Source organism: Hypanus sabinus, chromosome 31 (assembly GCF_030144855.1).
Source record: "Hypanus sabinus isolate sHypSab1 chromosome 31, sHypSab1.hap1, whole genome shotgun sequence".
In the NCBI taxonomy this organism is placed as follows: domain Eukaryota; kingdom Metazoa; phylum Chordata; class Chondrichthyes; order Myliobatiformes; family Dasyatidae; genus Hypanus; species Hypanus sabinus.
Window position 1 is genome coordinate 26,234,816 of NC_082736.1, and position 14,809 is coordinate 26,249,624.

The window sequence follows — 14,809 nt, forward strand, 5'->3', positions numbered from 1 at the left end:
CATGGACAGACATGTCAGAGCGGGAGTGGTCTGAGGATTGTTGGGCTTGGAGCCTTTCGTGCCTCAAGGACTTGAAGAGTTGTGTTGGCTGGAGTCAGGGCTTTGTGCTTTAGCCCTTGGTAGGGTCACCCATCCCAAACAGGTCAAAGGGTAGAGGTCAGACTTTAGTGGACCACCAGCCCTCCAGGTTCGGGGCCAACAACCCTGTTACAGAAACAGCAATGAAGAAAGCTTCAATACCTCTGTGCCACTGCATGGACAGCCAGAACCAGAGGAACTTCATTGTGCCCTAAATGCCAGCGGCATTGTGGACAGGTGCTTGGAGCAAAGTTAGGGGAGATGTCAGAGGTACACAGAGTGCAGTACATTAAGGACATTCAAGAGAATCTTAGATAGGCACGTGGATTATAGAAAAATGGAGGGCTTTGAGGGAGGGAAGGGTTAGATTAATCTTGGAGTAGGTTAAAGGGTCAGCACAACATTGTGGGCCGAAGGACCTGTTCTGTGCTGCATTGTTCTACATCCTATGTTCTAGTAAGATGTGCAGAATCAACTGCAATTGACTATAATCACAGAATGGCATCGTTAATCTCAGAGGTGTTTGAGCCGTTTTCCTTCCTAAGCACACACGTTTGGGCCTGCACGTCACCCGTCCTGGGTTCCTTTGGACATCGGTATACCAGATCACGTTAGCATTCATTTTGAGACGCTCAGGGTGTAAAAGCAAGGATGTAGAATGCCGAGGCTTGATGAAGCATTGGCCAGTAGTCACTCGAATCATTGTGAGCAGTGTGAAAGGCTGTGCTGGCATTGGAGAGGGCCCAGCGCAAGTTCGCGAGACAGACCCTGGGAATGAAAGGGTTAACATTTGACCTCTGCTCTCTGATGCCTAAATGGACAGTGAACCCTTGGACACCACCTCACTATTTAAATATATATTATTTCTGTTTTTTTTTGCATGATCTTTAATCTGTTCAATATGCATATACTGATATTTATTTGTTCATTATTATTTTACTTTGATTTTTTTTGTCTTCTATATTGCATTGAAGTGCTGCTGCCAAGTTAACACATTTCACAGCACGTGCCAGTGATAATAAACCTGATTCTGATTTGAGGAGAATTTGATAGCTCTGGGCCTGTGCCCGCTGGAGTTTTGGAGAATGGCAGGGTGGGGGGCAGGAAATCTCATCGAAGCTGATCGAGATAGAGTGAGCGTGGAGAAAATGTTTCCTTTAGTGGGGGAGTCAAGGGCCCAGAGGGCACAGTCTCAGGATACAACAGCATCCCTTTGGAACAGAGATAAGGATGAAATTTCTTTCGCCAGAGGGTGGTGAATCTTTGGAATTCATAGCCACAGATGCTGGAGAGGCTGAGTCATTGGGTATATTTAAAGTGGTGGTTGATAGGTTCTCGATTAGTAAGGGTATGGGGACAGGGGAGAGAACAGGGTTGAGAGGGGTAAAAATCATGATCAAATCTAGGAGCAGACTCGATGGGCTAAATGGCCTAATTCTGCTCCTGTCTCCTGATCGGATGATCTTGTTGCCAACACACTGTACTTGGTCCACAGGTCCTGTTTAAACTCCTGCTCGGCCCTGCAAGGTTTGGCGAAGTTATGTTCTTCCTGAGTTCAGTGGGTGTCTTCAGCCTCCTCTTCCTGACCTGGGTCTCGGTGGGCCTCCACCTTGCCGAGGTGGAGCCCTGGCCATCTGCTGACCTCGTGCCCTGGGGCCATCTGTGCGGGCTGGCTGGTCTCCTCCTCGGTGAGTGCGTATCTGTATCCAGAGATACCGGCCGCGTGACAGACGCTCTGCCACCTGGCCGGTCGGAGGACACACCACATGACAATCAACATTTGGTCCCGCCCAACTAATCAATGCACACCTAAATTATCGGTCACCTTAATTGGATTATCTCGCCCAGCCCCATGCTATAAAAGATGAGACTTGCCCCTGGCTCGCTCTCTCTTACAGACCACCACATTGGAGGTAAGTGCATTGATTTATGTTTGGGAAGGTCTATCGTTTGTCCTGGTAAGGGAGCCGTGGCTATCCAAGGTCAAGGTCAAGTTGTTGTAGTGCTTTTCCCTTGTTCTTTGTCTGTGTAACCGTACCCTGTCCCCACACCGCTTCCTGTGTGTTGTAGTTGCTTGTGTTGACCTGACTTCCCCTTGTAAATAAATTCGTTATTATTAAAACTGTGTGTGTGTCCAGGCCTCTACTGTTGAGACTCAAAGAACCAGTTATTTCCATCACAACAGTGCCTCCCCCTGGGCCAGTGGAGGTCCCTCTAGCCATCTGGGTGATGGGCTTCTGCAATGGTAAAGAGAAGAGCGCCTTTGTATTTTTGTAGCTGGTGTGAGGACCCCTGGGCTCCCCAAGGCCACATATTGTCGGATAAGACCATCAGATGCAGGAGCAGAAATAGGCCATTTGGCCCATCGAGCCTGTTCACACCATTCAATTGCAGGCATTTTCTCAGCTGCATTCTCCTGCCTTCTCCCTGTAACACCAATCTTCGTCTAATGATTTGGCCTCCACCGACTCTCTGCAAAGCCTCTGCCATAGACGGCACCAAGCCCAGATGCAAAAGAGGAGGGCTGGGCACGGCGCTAGCAACTCCATCCCGTGAAAACCCGGCACTGCAGAAACGCCAGCGGAAGCTCCGAAGACCTCATTCCCTGGGCGAGGAAGGATAGACCAAGAAGATGGGCTATACATGGAGATAACGTGAAAGACTGGCCTGGGACAGAGGACCCTGGCGAGCTGCTGTCGGTGGCCCAAGCCCAGGTAGGGTGATGGGCTAAGAAGCATCTCTGTAAGACCATGAGACATCAGAGCAGGATTAGGCCATCTGGCCCATCGAGTCTGTTCCACCATCTAATCTCCCTGTCAACCCTATTCTCCTGCCTTGACCTTGACCTCCCCCCCCACAATGAAGGACCTATCAATTTCTGCCTGAAAAACTCTCAGTAATTTGGCCTCCACCATGTTTATGGCAATGGATTCCACAGATTCATTTGACCCTATTGTCAGTGATGATGAGGCATAGCACCCAGAACAGCGCAAAATTTGGCAAGTTACTCAGAGACTAAGCCGATTGATGTAGGAAATCCAGAGGGGGGAGGGGTCACTCAGGCACCCATAAAATGCTTGGTGGAGAAGTAAAGAGAGCTTCACTCTGTGTCTGACCCCGGGAGTGTGTGATGGGACGGTGTGGAGGGAGCTTCACTCTGTGTCTGACCCCGGGAGTGTGTGATGGGACGGTGTGGAGGGAGCTTCACTCTGTGTCTGACCCCGGGAGTGTGTGATGGGACGGTGTGGAGGGAGCTTCACTCTGTGTCTGACCCCGGGAGTGTGTGATGGGACGGTGTGGAGGGAGCTTCACTCTGTGTCTGACCCCGGGAGTGTGTGATCGGACGGTGTGGAGGGAGCTTCACTCTGTGTCTGACCCCGGGAGTGTGTGATGGGACGGTGTGGAGGGAGCTTCACTCTGTGTCTGACCCCGGGAGTGTGTGATCGGACGGTGTAGAGGGAGCTTCACTCTGTGTCTGACCCCGGGAGTGTGCGATGGGACGGTGTGGAGGGAGCTTCACTCTGTGTCTGACCCCGGGACTGTGTGATGGGACGTTGTAGAGGAAGCTTCACTCTGTGTCTGACCCCGGGAGTGTGTGACGGGACGGTGTGGAGGGAGATTCACTCTGTCTCTGACCCCGGGAGTGTGTGATGGGACGGTGGGGAGGGAGCTTCACTCTGTGTCTGACCCCGGGAGTGTGTGATGGGACGGTGTGGACGGAGATTCACTCTGTGTCTGACCCCGGGAGTGTGTGATGGGACGGTCTGGAGGGAGCTTCACTCTGTGTCTGACCCCGGGAGCGTGTGATGGGACGGTGTGGAGGGAGCTTCACTCTGTGTCTGCCCCCGGGAGTGTGTGATGGGACGGTGTGGAGGGAGCTTCACTCTGTGTCTGACCCCGGGAGTGTGTGATGGGACGGTGTGGAGGGAGCTTCACTCTGTGTCTGACCCCGGGAGTGTGTGATGGGACGGTGTGGAGGGAGCTTCACTCTGTGTCTGATCCCGGGAGTGTGTGATGGGACGGTGTGGAGGGAGCTTCACTCTGTATCTGACCCCAGGAGTGTGTGATGGGACGGTGTGGAGGGAGCTTCACTCTGTGTCTGCCCCCGGGAGTGTGTGATGGGACGGTGTGGAGGGAGCTTCACTCTGTGTCTGACCCCGGGAGTGTGTGATGAGACGGTGTGGAGGGAGCTTCACTCTGTGTCTGACCCCGGGAGTGTGTGATGGGACGGTGTGGAGGGAGCTTCACTCTGTGTCTGACCCCGGGAGTGTGTGATGTGACGGTGTGGAGGGAGCTTCACTCTGTGTCTGCCCCCGGGAGTGTGTGATGGGACGGTCTGGAGGGAGCTTCACTCTGTGTCTGATCCCGGGAGTGTGTGATGGGACGGTGTGGAGGGAGCTTCACTCTGTATCTGACCCCAGGAGTGTGTGATGGGACGGTGTGGAGGGAGCTTCACTCTGTGTCTGCCCCCGGGAGTGTGTGATGGGACGGTGTGGAGGGAGCTTCACTCTGTGTCTGACCCCGGGAGTGTGTGATGAGACGGTGTGGAGGGAGCTTCACTCTGTGTCTGCCCCCGGGAGTGTGTGATGGGACGGTGTGGAGGGAGCTTCACTCTGTGTCTGACCCCGGGAGTGTGTGATGGGACGGTGTGGAGGGAGATTCACTCTGTGCTTATGCCATGCTGTCTTTGCCCTGAAAGCGTGTGTTGGGATAATGCTGAGAAAACTTCACTCTGTACATAACCCTCCTTGTCTTTGCTCTGGGAGTGTGTGATGGAACAGCATGGAGTAAATTGACTCTGTATCAGACCTGTCCTGTGCCTGCCGTAGGGAAGCTGCAATAGGGAAGTGTAGAGGGAGCTTTACTCCGTATTTAAACCCTAGTGTTTCTGCCCAGGATATATAGGACAGGACAGTGTCAAGGAACTGACTGTCCAACCAATGTGTGTTTTGGGTGAATTTGATCAGATGGTGTGGACCGGCAGGGGGTCATCGAACCCTACCAGTAGCTCTGCCAGGCGTAGAGAATGTTTGGTCAGTCCTGCTATGAGCTGATCCAGGCTTCTTTCTCTTGCAGTGTTCCACATCCTCATCAACTGCGGAGCTGCCGTAACCTCTCCCAGCCTCGTGTCGCTGGGGGTCTTCCTGAGTGTACCCCTGAACACAGGTAAGCAGTGTCGAGTGCTGAATACGAACTGGGGTCCTCAGTAGCATCTGGGTGAGATGGGAGGGAAATGTGAAGCGGGGGGGGGGGGGGTGTTGGGAATGAAGCAGGGTTTCTGCTCCTGTTATGTGTCCATTTCAAAGTCAGAGTAAATGTGTGTATTTATTATCCTGAGATCCATTTTCCTACAGACGTCATCATTAGGTGCCCTGTCATTTGACGTGATTGTTCTTGGCAAATTGTTCTACAGAGAAGTGTTTTGCCGTTGCTTTCTTCTGGGCAGTGTCATCTCAAGCCATTACCGATACTCTTCAGAGATTGTCTGCCTGGGGTCAGCGGCTGCATAACCAGGACTTGTGATCTGCACTGGCAGCTCAGACAACCTGCTCCCATGGGGTTCACATGACCCTGATCAGTTGTGGGGGGGTGGGCTACACCTTGCCCAAGGGTGACCCACAGACTAGCTGAGATGAGGAAAGCCTTACACCTCCTTCGGTTGAGACGTATCTGCATCCTGCCACGATAGAATCAATGGAAGACTAAACACAAAGACTGACAGACAATGCATGTGCAAAAGACGACCATTTGTCCAAAGTACAAAAATCGAAAGAAAGCTAGATATATCAATAAATAATACTGGGAACATGATTTGTAGAGTCACGTGACACAAGCCTGTAGGTTGTTGTGAGGTGAGTGAAGTTATCCACGCTGGTTCAGTTTAGGGTAATAACTGTTCCTGAACCTGGAGGTAAGGTTCCTCATGCTCCAGTAGCTCCTTCCTGATGGCAGCAGTGAGAAGGGAGCATGGCCTGGGTGGTAGAGGGAGAAAGAAAGGGTCCTCGATGATGGATGGGTGCTTTCTTGTGGCAGCGCTCCTGCTCGGTGGAGGGGAGGGCTTTGCCTGTGATGGATTACAGTGGTCACTGAGTTCCACGGACACGGATTGTATGGGGGGGTCCTTTGGTCAGCCTGAAACCTGTAGGCTTCCCAGTGCATCGAGACATCCATGGAGAGAAGCTGCCGGCTGGCTGGGGGAGGCTCTAACGTTTGGCGCAGCCACTACAAGGGCTCAGTGGGGGGAGGGCCACAGTGTAGGGTTCTTCCCCTATTGGGCAGGGAGGGGCTGGGTTGGGGCCAGATTAGTACTGTAGTAGTTTTACCACAATACAGGGGGCCACATGTATAGTGACAGTCCTGTTGGTTTTCAGAGACGTAACTGAGCAAGATTTAGTGCATTGTCTATGCCTGTAAGAATGAAAAGGCACTGCAGTTTATTATAGTAAATAATTATTTCATTAAAATAAAAGTTACTTAGAATAAAAAGGGGGAAATTACTATTTTCTATTTGCCCCTCATGCCGCACCAGGCTGCAAACTTGCCGTTTCTTTAGCTTTTTGTCCATTTATTTTTGAAACGAGGCCGAGTCGCTGGCTCGACACTCAACCCAGCATGGATGGAAAGCGTGCAAGGAACTGGCTGATTTGAACCCGGGTCCACTCGCCTCAAAGTCCGGTGCTGATGCCAGCTCCTGTCTATAATAAGTCGGACCAAATGATCTGCATCACTGCAAAAATCTGGTCATTAAAACAGCCCATGGAGCCATCTACAGATCCTAAATGAATGGCAAAGTGCAACCAACAGTCTACAATCTACTTCTTAGGAGCCGCCATAAGTATTAAGGATAACCCAAAAATAGGAGGCTGCAGTAACATCTCCTGATAACACTGGACAACAAATTATTTGGAAGAGTTGCTTCCTCGGATTTTTTTTTTGTTTATGATAGACCACTTGAAGCTGAGCATGAATATGATTTCAGACTGCTTGTATCACGTAGGAATTTGGAGAAACAAGACATGAACTTTTATTGAATATAATGCATTTAATTGCATGACGGTGCTGACGCTTTGCAATTGTTCAACTAAGCTAAAAATGTTTTGTTGATGATTTTCACTTGTACTCGGTGTCTGAGGCTTCTCGCTTGTGTCGAACAAAAATCAGATGGATTCCGGTTGCCCTAATACTGTTTCTCCATGACCGCAATGTCCCAGTGAAACCTTTCACCGTGCTCGTCACTGACCGAGATTTGCAGGGAAGAAGTCTAAACAGGAATGCAGAAAATGAATCTTCAGTGACACGTTGCACTTCATGGTTTTGTATGTTTGAAGCATGCTGTCAACCAGCTGCATATAGTTTGGTGCTCTGTCTTTGCCAAGAAAATCTTCAACAACATCCTTGAATGCATTCCATGTGATTTTCTCTTGTCCCTCTTGTAGTTCTTCGAATTGCCTGTCATTGATGACCTGTTTGCTTTATGGACCAACAGAAGTGCCTTCCTTGGTCTTGGCATCAATTATTCTGCCTTGAATTATGTACTGAAATAACAAATATGACTTTTTAAAAAATAGTACGAGATTGTGAAATTTAATGATCGGCAGCCCAAAATCCAAAAATATTCAGGAGGTGAAAAGCTTTATTGTCCATTGTAAGCGAAAGGGATCTGTCCAACAATATGATGAATGGAAGGGAGCTTCAAGATGCAAGCTCAGGCCGTCCGTCTCCAGGTTACATCTGCGTTCTGTTGCTATAATCTGTTCGGGTCCCACAATTTGCAAGTCGGAATTGCATCCGCAAACCAGGTTCCCACCCAGCAGAAGATTCCTGCAACACTTTAGCAACTATGAAATCAGTCCTACCGGTCTCCCACTCAACGTAGCTATCTGCTAAATTGCGTGTAAGTAATGGGGAGGACTGGAACCCTGGATAAAGTCAGTTCTTACTCATGGCAAGCATGACTGACAGGAAAAAGGATTAAGATTATTAGCTCTATTTGTCACACGTACATCGAAGCACACAGGGAAAATGCCTTGTTTACGTCAATGACCAACACAGTCCAAGGATCTGCTGGGGGCAGCCCACAAATGTCACCACGTCTCCGGCGCCAACATAGCATGCCCACAATTTACTAACCGTAACCTGTCCGTCTTTGAACTGTGGGAGGAAGCGAGAGAATCCAGAGGAGACCCACACGGTCATGGGGAGAATGTGCAAACTCCTTACAGCCAGCAATGGGAACCAAATCCCAATTGCCGGCACAATACATCATTCTGCGAACCGCCGTGCTAACATGCCACCCCAGATAACCAATTCTCTATTCTGGGAGGGACTTATGTTATCACCCTACAGAGAGCCTACGAACCAGTTAAGTTGTCACCTTCCTCAATATTCCCTCATAATCAGAATTAGCTTTAATATCACTGGTGTATGTTGTGAAATTTGTTGTTCTGTGATGCAGTACAATGCAATACATTAAAAAAATATAAATTACAGTAAGACATATATATATACATGGATAAGGGCAGATCAGAGGTGTCAGTGTTGCAGTTGAACAAAGGGGACTATGGAGCCATGAGTTAACGGCCAAAGTTAACTGGACGGATATCCGAGCAGAAAAGACAGTGGAACAGCAATGGCAGGTATTCTTGGGAATAATGCACAAGGTGCAAAATCAGTTCATCCCCCAGAGAAGGAAGGATTCAAAGGGGGGAAAGGGGCCACAGTGGTTGACAAAGGAAGTCAGAGATTGCATAGCATTGAAAAAAAAAGGAAGTATGACAGAGCTAAGGTGAATGGGAGGACAGATGATTGGGAAATTTTTAAGGAACAACAGAACTTAACTAAAAAGGCAATACGGGGAGCAAAAATGAGGTACGAATGCAAGCTAGCCAGGAATATAAAGGAGGATAGCAAAAGCTTTCTTAGGTATGTGAAGAGAAAGAAGGTAGTTCAAAACAATGTTGGGCCCTTGAAGAATGAATTGGGTGAAATTCTTATGGGAAACAGAGAAATGGCAGAAGAATTTAATAAGTACTTTAGATCTGTCTTCACTAAGGAAGACACAAGCAATCTCCTAGATGTATGGATGGGCCAAGGGCATAGAGTAACAGAGGAAATGAAACAGATTGACATTAGGAAGGAAATGGTGATGAATAGACTGATGGACTGAAGGCTGACAAATCCCCAGGTTCAGATGGTCTGCATCCTAGGGTACTAAAGGAGGTGGCCCTGGAAATTGCGGCTGCATTGGTAATCATTTTCCAATGTTCCTTAGATTCAGGATCAGTTCCTGAGGATTGAAGAATGGCTAATGTTATCCCACTTTTTAAGAAAGGAGGGAGGGAGAAAGAAATCAGAGAACTATCGACCTGTCAGCCTGACATCAGTAGTGGGGAAGATGCTAGAGTCCATTATTAAAGATGAAATAGTGGCATATCTAGATAGCATTATTAGGTTTGGGCCGAGCCAGCATGGATTTACCAAGGGTAAATCATGCTTGACTAATCTATTGGAGTTTTTCGAGAATGTAACCAGGAAGTTAGACAAGGGAGATCCAGTGGATGTAGTGTACCTCAATTTTCAGAAGGCATTTGATAAGGTCCCACATAGGAGATTGGTGGGTAAAATCAAAGCTCATGGCATTGATAGAAAACTGGTTGGCAGATAGAAAGCAAAGGGTAGCGGTGAATGGGTGTTTCTCGGAATGGCGGGTGGTGACTAGTGGGGTGCCACAGGGCTCGGTATTGGGACCACAGCTGTTTACCATTTACATCAACGATTTAGATGAAGGCATTGAGCATAACATCAGCAAGTTTGTTGATGATACTAAACTGGGTGGCAGTGTGACATGTGATGAGGATGTTAGGAGAATTCAGGGTGACTTGGATAGGCTGGGTGAGTGGGCAGATACTTGGCAGATGACGTTTAATGTGAATAAGTGTGAGGTTATCCACTTTGGGAGTAAGAACAGGAAGGCAGATTATTATCTGAAGGGTTTAAAGTTAGGTAACAGAGAAATACAAAGAGATCTAGGAGTCCTTGTTCATCAGTCACTAAAGGTGAATGAGCAGGTGCAGCAGACAGTGAAGAAGGCTAATGGAATGTTGGCCTTTATTGCAAAGGGAATTGAGTACAAGAGCAAGGAAATCCTCTTGCATTTGTACAGGGCCCTGGTGAGACCACACCTGGAGTATTGTGTACAGTTTTGGTCTCCAGGGTTAAGGAAGGACATCCTGGCTGTAGAGGAAGTGCAGCGTAGATTCACGAGGTTAATTCCTGGGATGTCTGGACTGTCTTACGCAGAGAAGTTAGAGACTGGGCTTGTACACGCTGGAATTAAGGAGATTGAGAGGGGATCTGATTGCAACATATAAGATTATTAAGGGATTGGACAAGATAGAGGCAGGAAATATGTTCCAGATGCTGGGAGAGTCCAGTACCAGAGGGCATGGTTTGAGAATAAGGGGTAGGTCATTTAGGACAGAGTTAAGGAAAAACTTCTTCTCCCAGAGAGTTGTGGGGATCTGGAAAGCACTGCCTCGGAAAGTAGTGGAGGCCAATTCTCTGGATGCTTTCAAATAGGAGCTAGATAGGTATCTTATGGATAGGGGAATCAAGGGATATGGGGACAAGGCAGGAACCGGGTATTGATAGTAGATGATCAGCCATGATCTCAAAATGGCGGTGCAGGCTCGAAGGGCCGAATGGTCTACTTCTGCACCTATTGTCTATATATATAAATTAAACTAAATAGAACCATAGAACACTACAGCACAGAAAATAGGCCATTCGGCCCTTCTAGTCTATGCCAAAACTTTATTCCGCTAGTCCCATTGACCTGTACCCAGTCCATAACCCTCCAGACCTCTCCCATCCATGTATCTATCCAATTTATTCTTAAAACTTAAGAGTGAGCCTGCATTTACCACGTCAGATGGCAGCTCATTCCACACTCCCACCACTCTGAGCTAAGTTTCCCCTAATGTTCCCCTTAAACCTTTCCACTTTCACCCTAAAGCCATGTCCTCTCGTATTTATCTCTCCTAATATAAGTGGAAAGAGCCTACTCGTATTTACTCTTGTCTATAACCCTCATAATTTTGTAAACCTCTATCAAACCCCCCTCATTCTTCTATGCTCCAAGGAATAAAGTCCTAACCTTTTAGATTAGATTATGAGGACACTCAGTCCTCGTTTATTGTCAATTTAGTAATGCATGCATTAAGAAATGATACAATGTTAAAAATGATAACCTGTTCAATCTTTCCCTGTAGCTCAACTCCTGAAGACCCAGCAACATCCTAGTAAATCTTCTCTGTACTCTTTCAATCTTACTGATATCCTTCCTATAGTTAGGTGACCTGAACTGTACACAATACTCCAACTTTGGCCTCACCAATGTTTCATACAACCTCACCATACATCACGCGAAAAGAGAGCAAAAAGTAGCGTCCATGAGTTCATTGTTCATTCAGAAATCTGATGGCAGAAGGAGAGAAGCTGTTCCTAAAACAGTGTGTCTGCCTTCAGGCTTCTGATGGTACCATTGAGAATAGGGCATACGATGGGGTTCTGTAATGATGGATGCCATCCTTCTGAAGATGTCCTCGATGGTGGGGAGGCTCGTGCCAATGACAGAGCTGGCCAAGTTTGCAGCCCTCTGCAGCGTTTCCCAATCCTGACCAAGTTTCTCGCTTTTTCCTCCACAGTCGCCGATGTGTATCACGGCACAGACTGGGGACCTGGGCGTGTGCGGCTCTCCGCCTTGTCTGTTCTCTGCCTCGCCTTCCTGCTGCTGCTGCTGCCGGGGGAGTGGGACACCATGGCCCTGGGGTTCCTTGCCAAGCTGAGGGGACGGGTAGCCAAGGAGGATCCAGGCCCTGAGAACTCAGAGGGCAGCTTGCAGGCCTGTGGCTGGCCCGCTACCCTACCTGGTCCCAGGTGCTCGGAGATGAAGGATGCCCCAAGTCTGTAAGAATATCTGGTTCCTTAACAATGGGGCCTTCTGGCTCCTCCAAAAAAACTTAATGCTGTACCATCAACGTTTGAGCATAAATCTTCCGTTACAAACGACTAAAAGGGTTAATAAGATCATAGGAGCAGAATGAGACCATTCAGTCCATCTACTCTGCTATCCCATGGCTGATTATTATCCCTCTCAAACCCTTTCTCCTGCCTTTTCCATTGACACCCTTGTTAATTCAGAACCTATCAACCTTCACTTTGAATGTACCCAATGATATGGCCTTCAGAGCCATCTGTGACAACGATGCCATAGTCATACAACACCACAGCACTGAAACAGGCCCTTCAGCCCATCTAGTCCATGCTTAGTCCCAACAACCATAGCCCTCCATTCTACTCTGATCTGTGTACTCACCCAAACTTATCTTAAAAGTTGAAATCAAACCCCCATCCTCTGGCAGCTCATTCCACACTCTCACCACCCTGAGGGAAGAGTTCCCCTCTTAAACAGTTCACCTTTGACCCTTAACCAATGACCTCTCGCTTTAGTCTCACTCAACCTCAGTGAGGAATAACCCTGGTTTAATTTACCCTATCTATACCTCTCAGTATTTTTTTAAAACCTTAATCAAATCTCCCTTCATTTTCCTGTGCTGCAGAGAATAAAGATAGAAGATCCAATTGTAGTCTAGGAATTTGAGAGGGATTTTCCATAAGACCATAAAGCTAAAGGTGAAGAATTAGGCCATTTGGCCCATCAGGTCTGATCTGCTATTTCATCATGGCAGATCCTTTTTTTCCTCTCAGCCCAACCTCCTGTCCTTCTCCCCGTATCCCTTCATGCCCTGACCAATCAAGAATCTATCAACCTTTGCCTTAAATATACATAAAGTCTTGGCCTCCACAGCCGCCTGTGGCAACCAGTTCCACAGATTCACCACTCTCTGGCTAAAGAAATTCCTTCTTGTCTGCGTTCTAAGAGGACGCCCCTCTATTCCGAAGCAGTGTCGCCTGGTCTTGGGCACTTCCGCCATTGGAAACATCCTCTCTACATCTGTTTCTAACAGAACCTGCTTCCAGAAGAAGGCTGAAAGGAAGGAGTGTAAAATTGTACTGTTCAGGAAAGATGTCACAGGGTACTGTATCAAAGGGTGGTGGGAGTGTGGTACAGCTGAAATTGGGTGGGGGGGGAGCGGTGATGTGAGGAAGTAATGTAGGCGGTTCCCAGGTTCCAAACACCTGCTTTAAGTTCATTCCTACAGACCAACAAGCTCCGATAAAATTATTAAATGGACCACAGAACAGTGCAGCACTGGACAGGCTATTCGGCCCATCACCTTGATGCTAACTTATACTAAACATCACCCTCCTGTGTCATCCACATCCCTCCATTCCCTTCACATTCATGCATCTATCGAAAAGCCTCTTAACCCCCACCAAAAGTCTGAAGTAAATGTGTCTTATGAGCAGCAGAGCCAGTTGTAATCTCTCACCCTCCCTCTGCCCCACCGCCCATTTGGTGTTTGTAGGTCCTTTCTTTTTAATGGGTTCTTTTGGGTTTCTTGAGCTGTGGTTGCCTGTTAGGATATGAATCACAAGGTTGTATAATGTATACATACTTTGCAGATGTGGTTACCGTGAGCGGGTGAGTTTTGCTCTCTCAGTTACGGACAAAACGGATTTACAGACATCCGTGTAAGCAGCTCGCTCGAAATGCTGGAGGAGCTCAGCAGGTCAGGCAACGTTGCTGGGAGGGAATGAACAGTCGACGTAACGGGACGAGGCCCTTCATCGGGACTGGGAGGGAAGGGGGCAGAAGCCAGAACAGGAAGGCAGTGGGTGGGAGATGAGTACAAGCTGCCAGGCAACGGGTGGATGGGTGAGGGAGGGAGAATGAAGCAGGGAGCTGGGAGGCGGTAGGCCGAAGAGATCAAAGCCTGAAGTGGGAGGAATGTTGTTCGGGAGGACAACGGGCCATGGAAGAAAGGGGAGGAGGACTGGGAGGCAAGGAGAATGGGTGAGACCCAGAATGCTAAATGGAGGGAGGGAAGAATAAATTACCAGGTTGAAGGCTACTCAGACAGAATATGAGGTGTTGCTCCTCCAACCCGAGTTTGGCCTCCCTCCTCTTTTTTCCATTCCCTATTCTGGTACCCCTCTCAGCCATTCTCTTGTCCTGTCCATCACCTCTTTCTGATTCCCCTCCTCCTTCCCAGTCTTCCACGGTCTACTCTCCTCTTCTATCAGATTCTTCATCCATCTGTCATCTCTTCCACCTATCACCTCCCCAGCTTTTCACTTCATTTCCTCACCCTCACGCACCCCATCTTCCCCCTCACTTGGTCTCACCTGTCACCTGGCAGTCCCACCATCTTATTCTGGCTTACGCCCCCTTCCTTTCCAGTCCTGCTGAAGGGTCTCGGCCCGAAACATCAACAGTTTATTCCCCTCCATAGATGCTGCCTGACCCGCTGAGGTCCTCCAGCATTTATGTCCGCTGGAGCACACCAACTCCCAATGCTCCTCTCCTGGATCTGGGTGGCTGTAAGCAAGTGACACCACAGCTTGAGGCCTAGTCCCCACTATGACTGAGGCCACGCTGCTCCCCCGCCATCCGCCAATAAATCAGTGAATCGGACTTGCAGCATTCTACGTTAACAATGGGTCTCTTACATCTGTATAGAGAGAACCCGCTCATTACCTGGAACTGATAGACCTTTGATGGACAAAGCGGGAGAGGTGGGATTGTAGACTTAATCTGCAAATTCAC

The 14,809-nt window shown here is 48.5% G+C and overlaps 1 protein-coding gene across 1 annotated transcript in view; it reads left to right on the top strand.

Moving 5' to 3' along the window:
• Nucleotides 1-12,417, top strand: part of LOC132383705 (solute carrier family 35 member F3) — a 33,595-nt gene extending 21,178 nt beyond the window's left edge. The window contains exons 5-7 of the mRNA XM_059954895.1: nt 1,574-1,766; nt 5,155-5,244; nt 11,784-12,417. Of these exons, the coding sequence (XP_059810878.1) occupies nt 1,574-1,766; nt 5,155-5,244; nt 11,784-12,049 (549 nt within the window). The 3' untranslated portion in view covers nt 12,050-12,417. The remainder of the gene's footprint in view (nt 1-1,573; nt 1,767-5,154; nt 5,245-11,783) is intronic.
• The last annotated feature ends 2,392 nt before the right edge of the window (nt 12,418-14,809 follow it).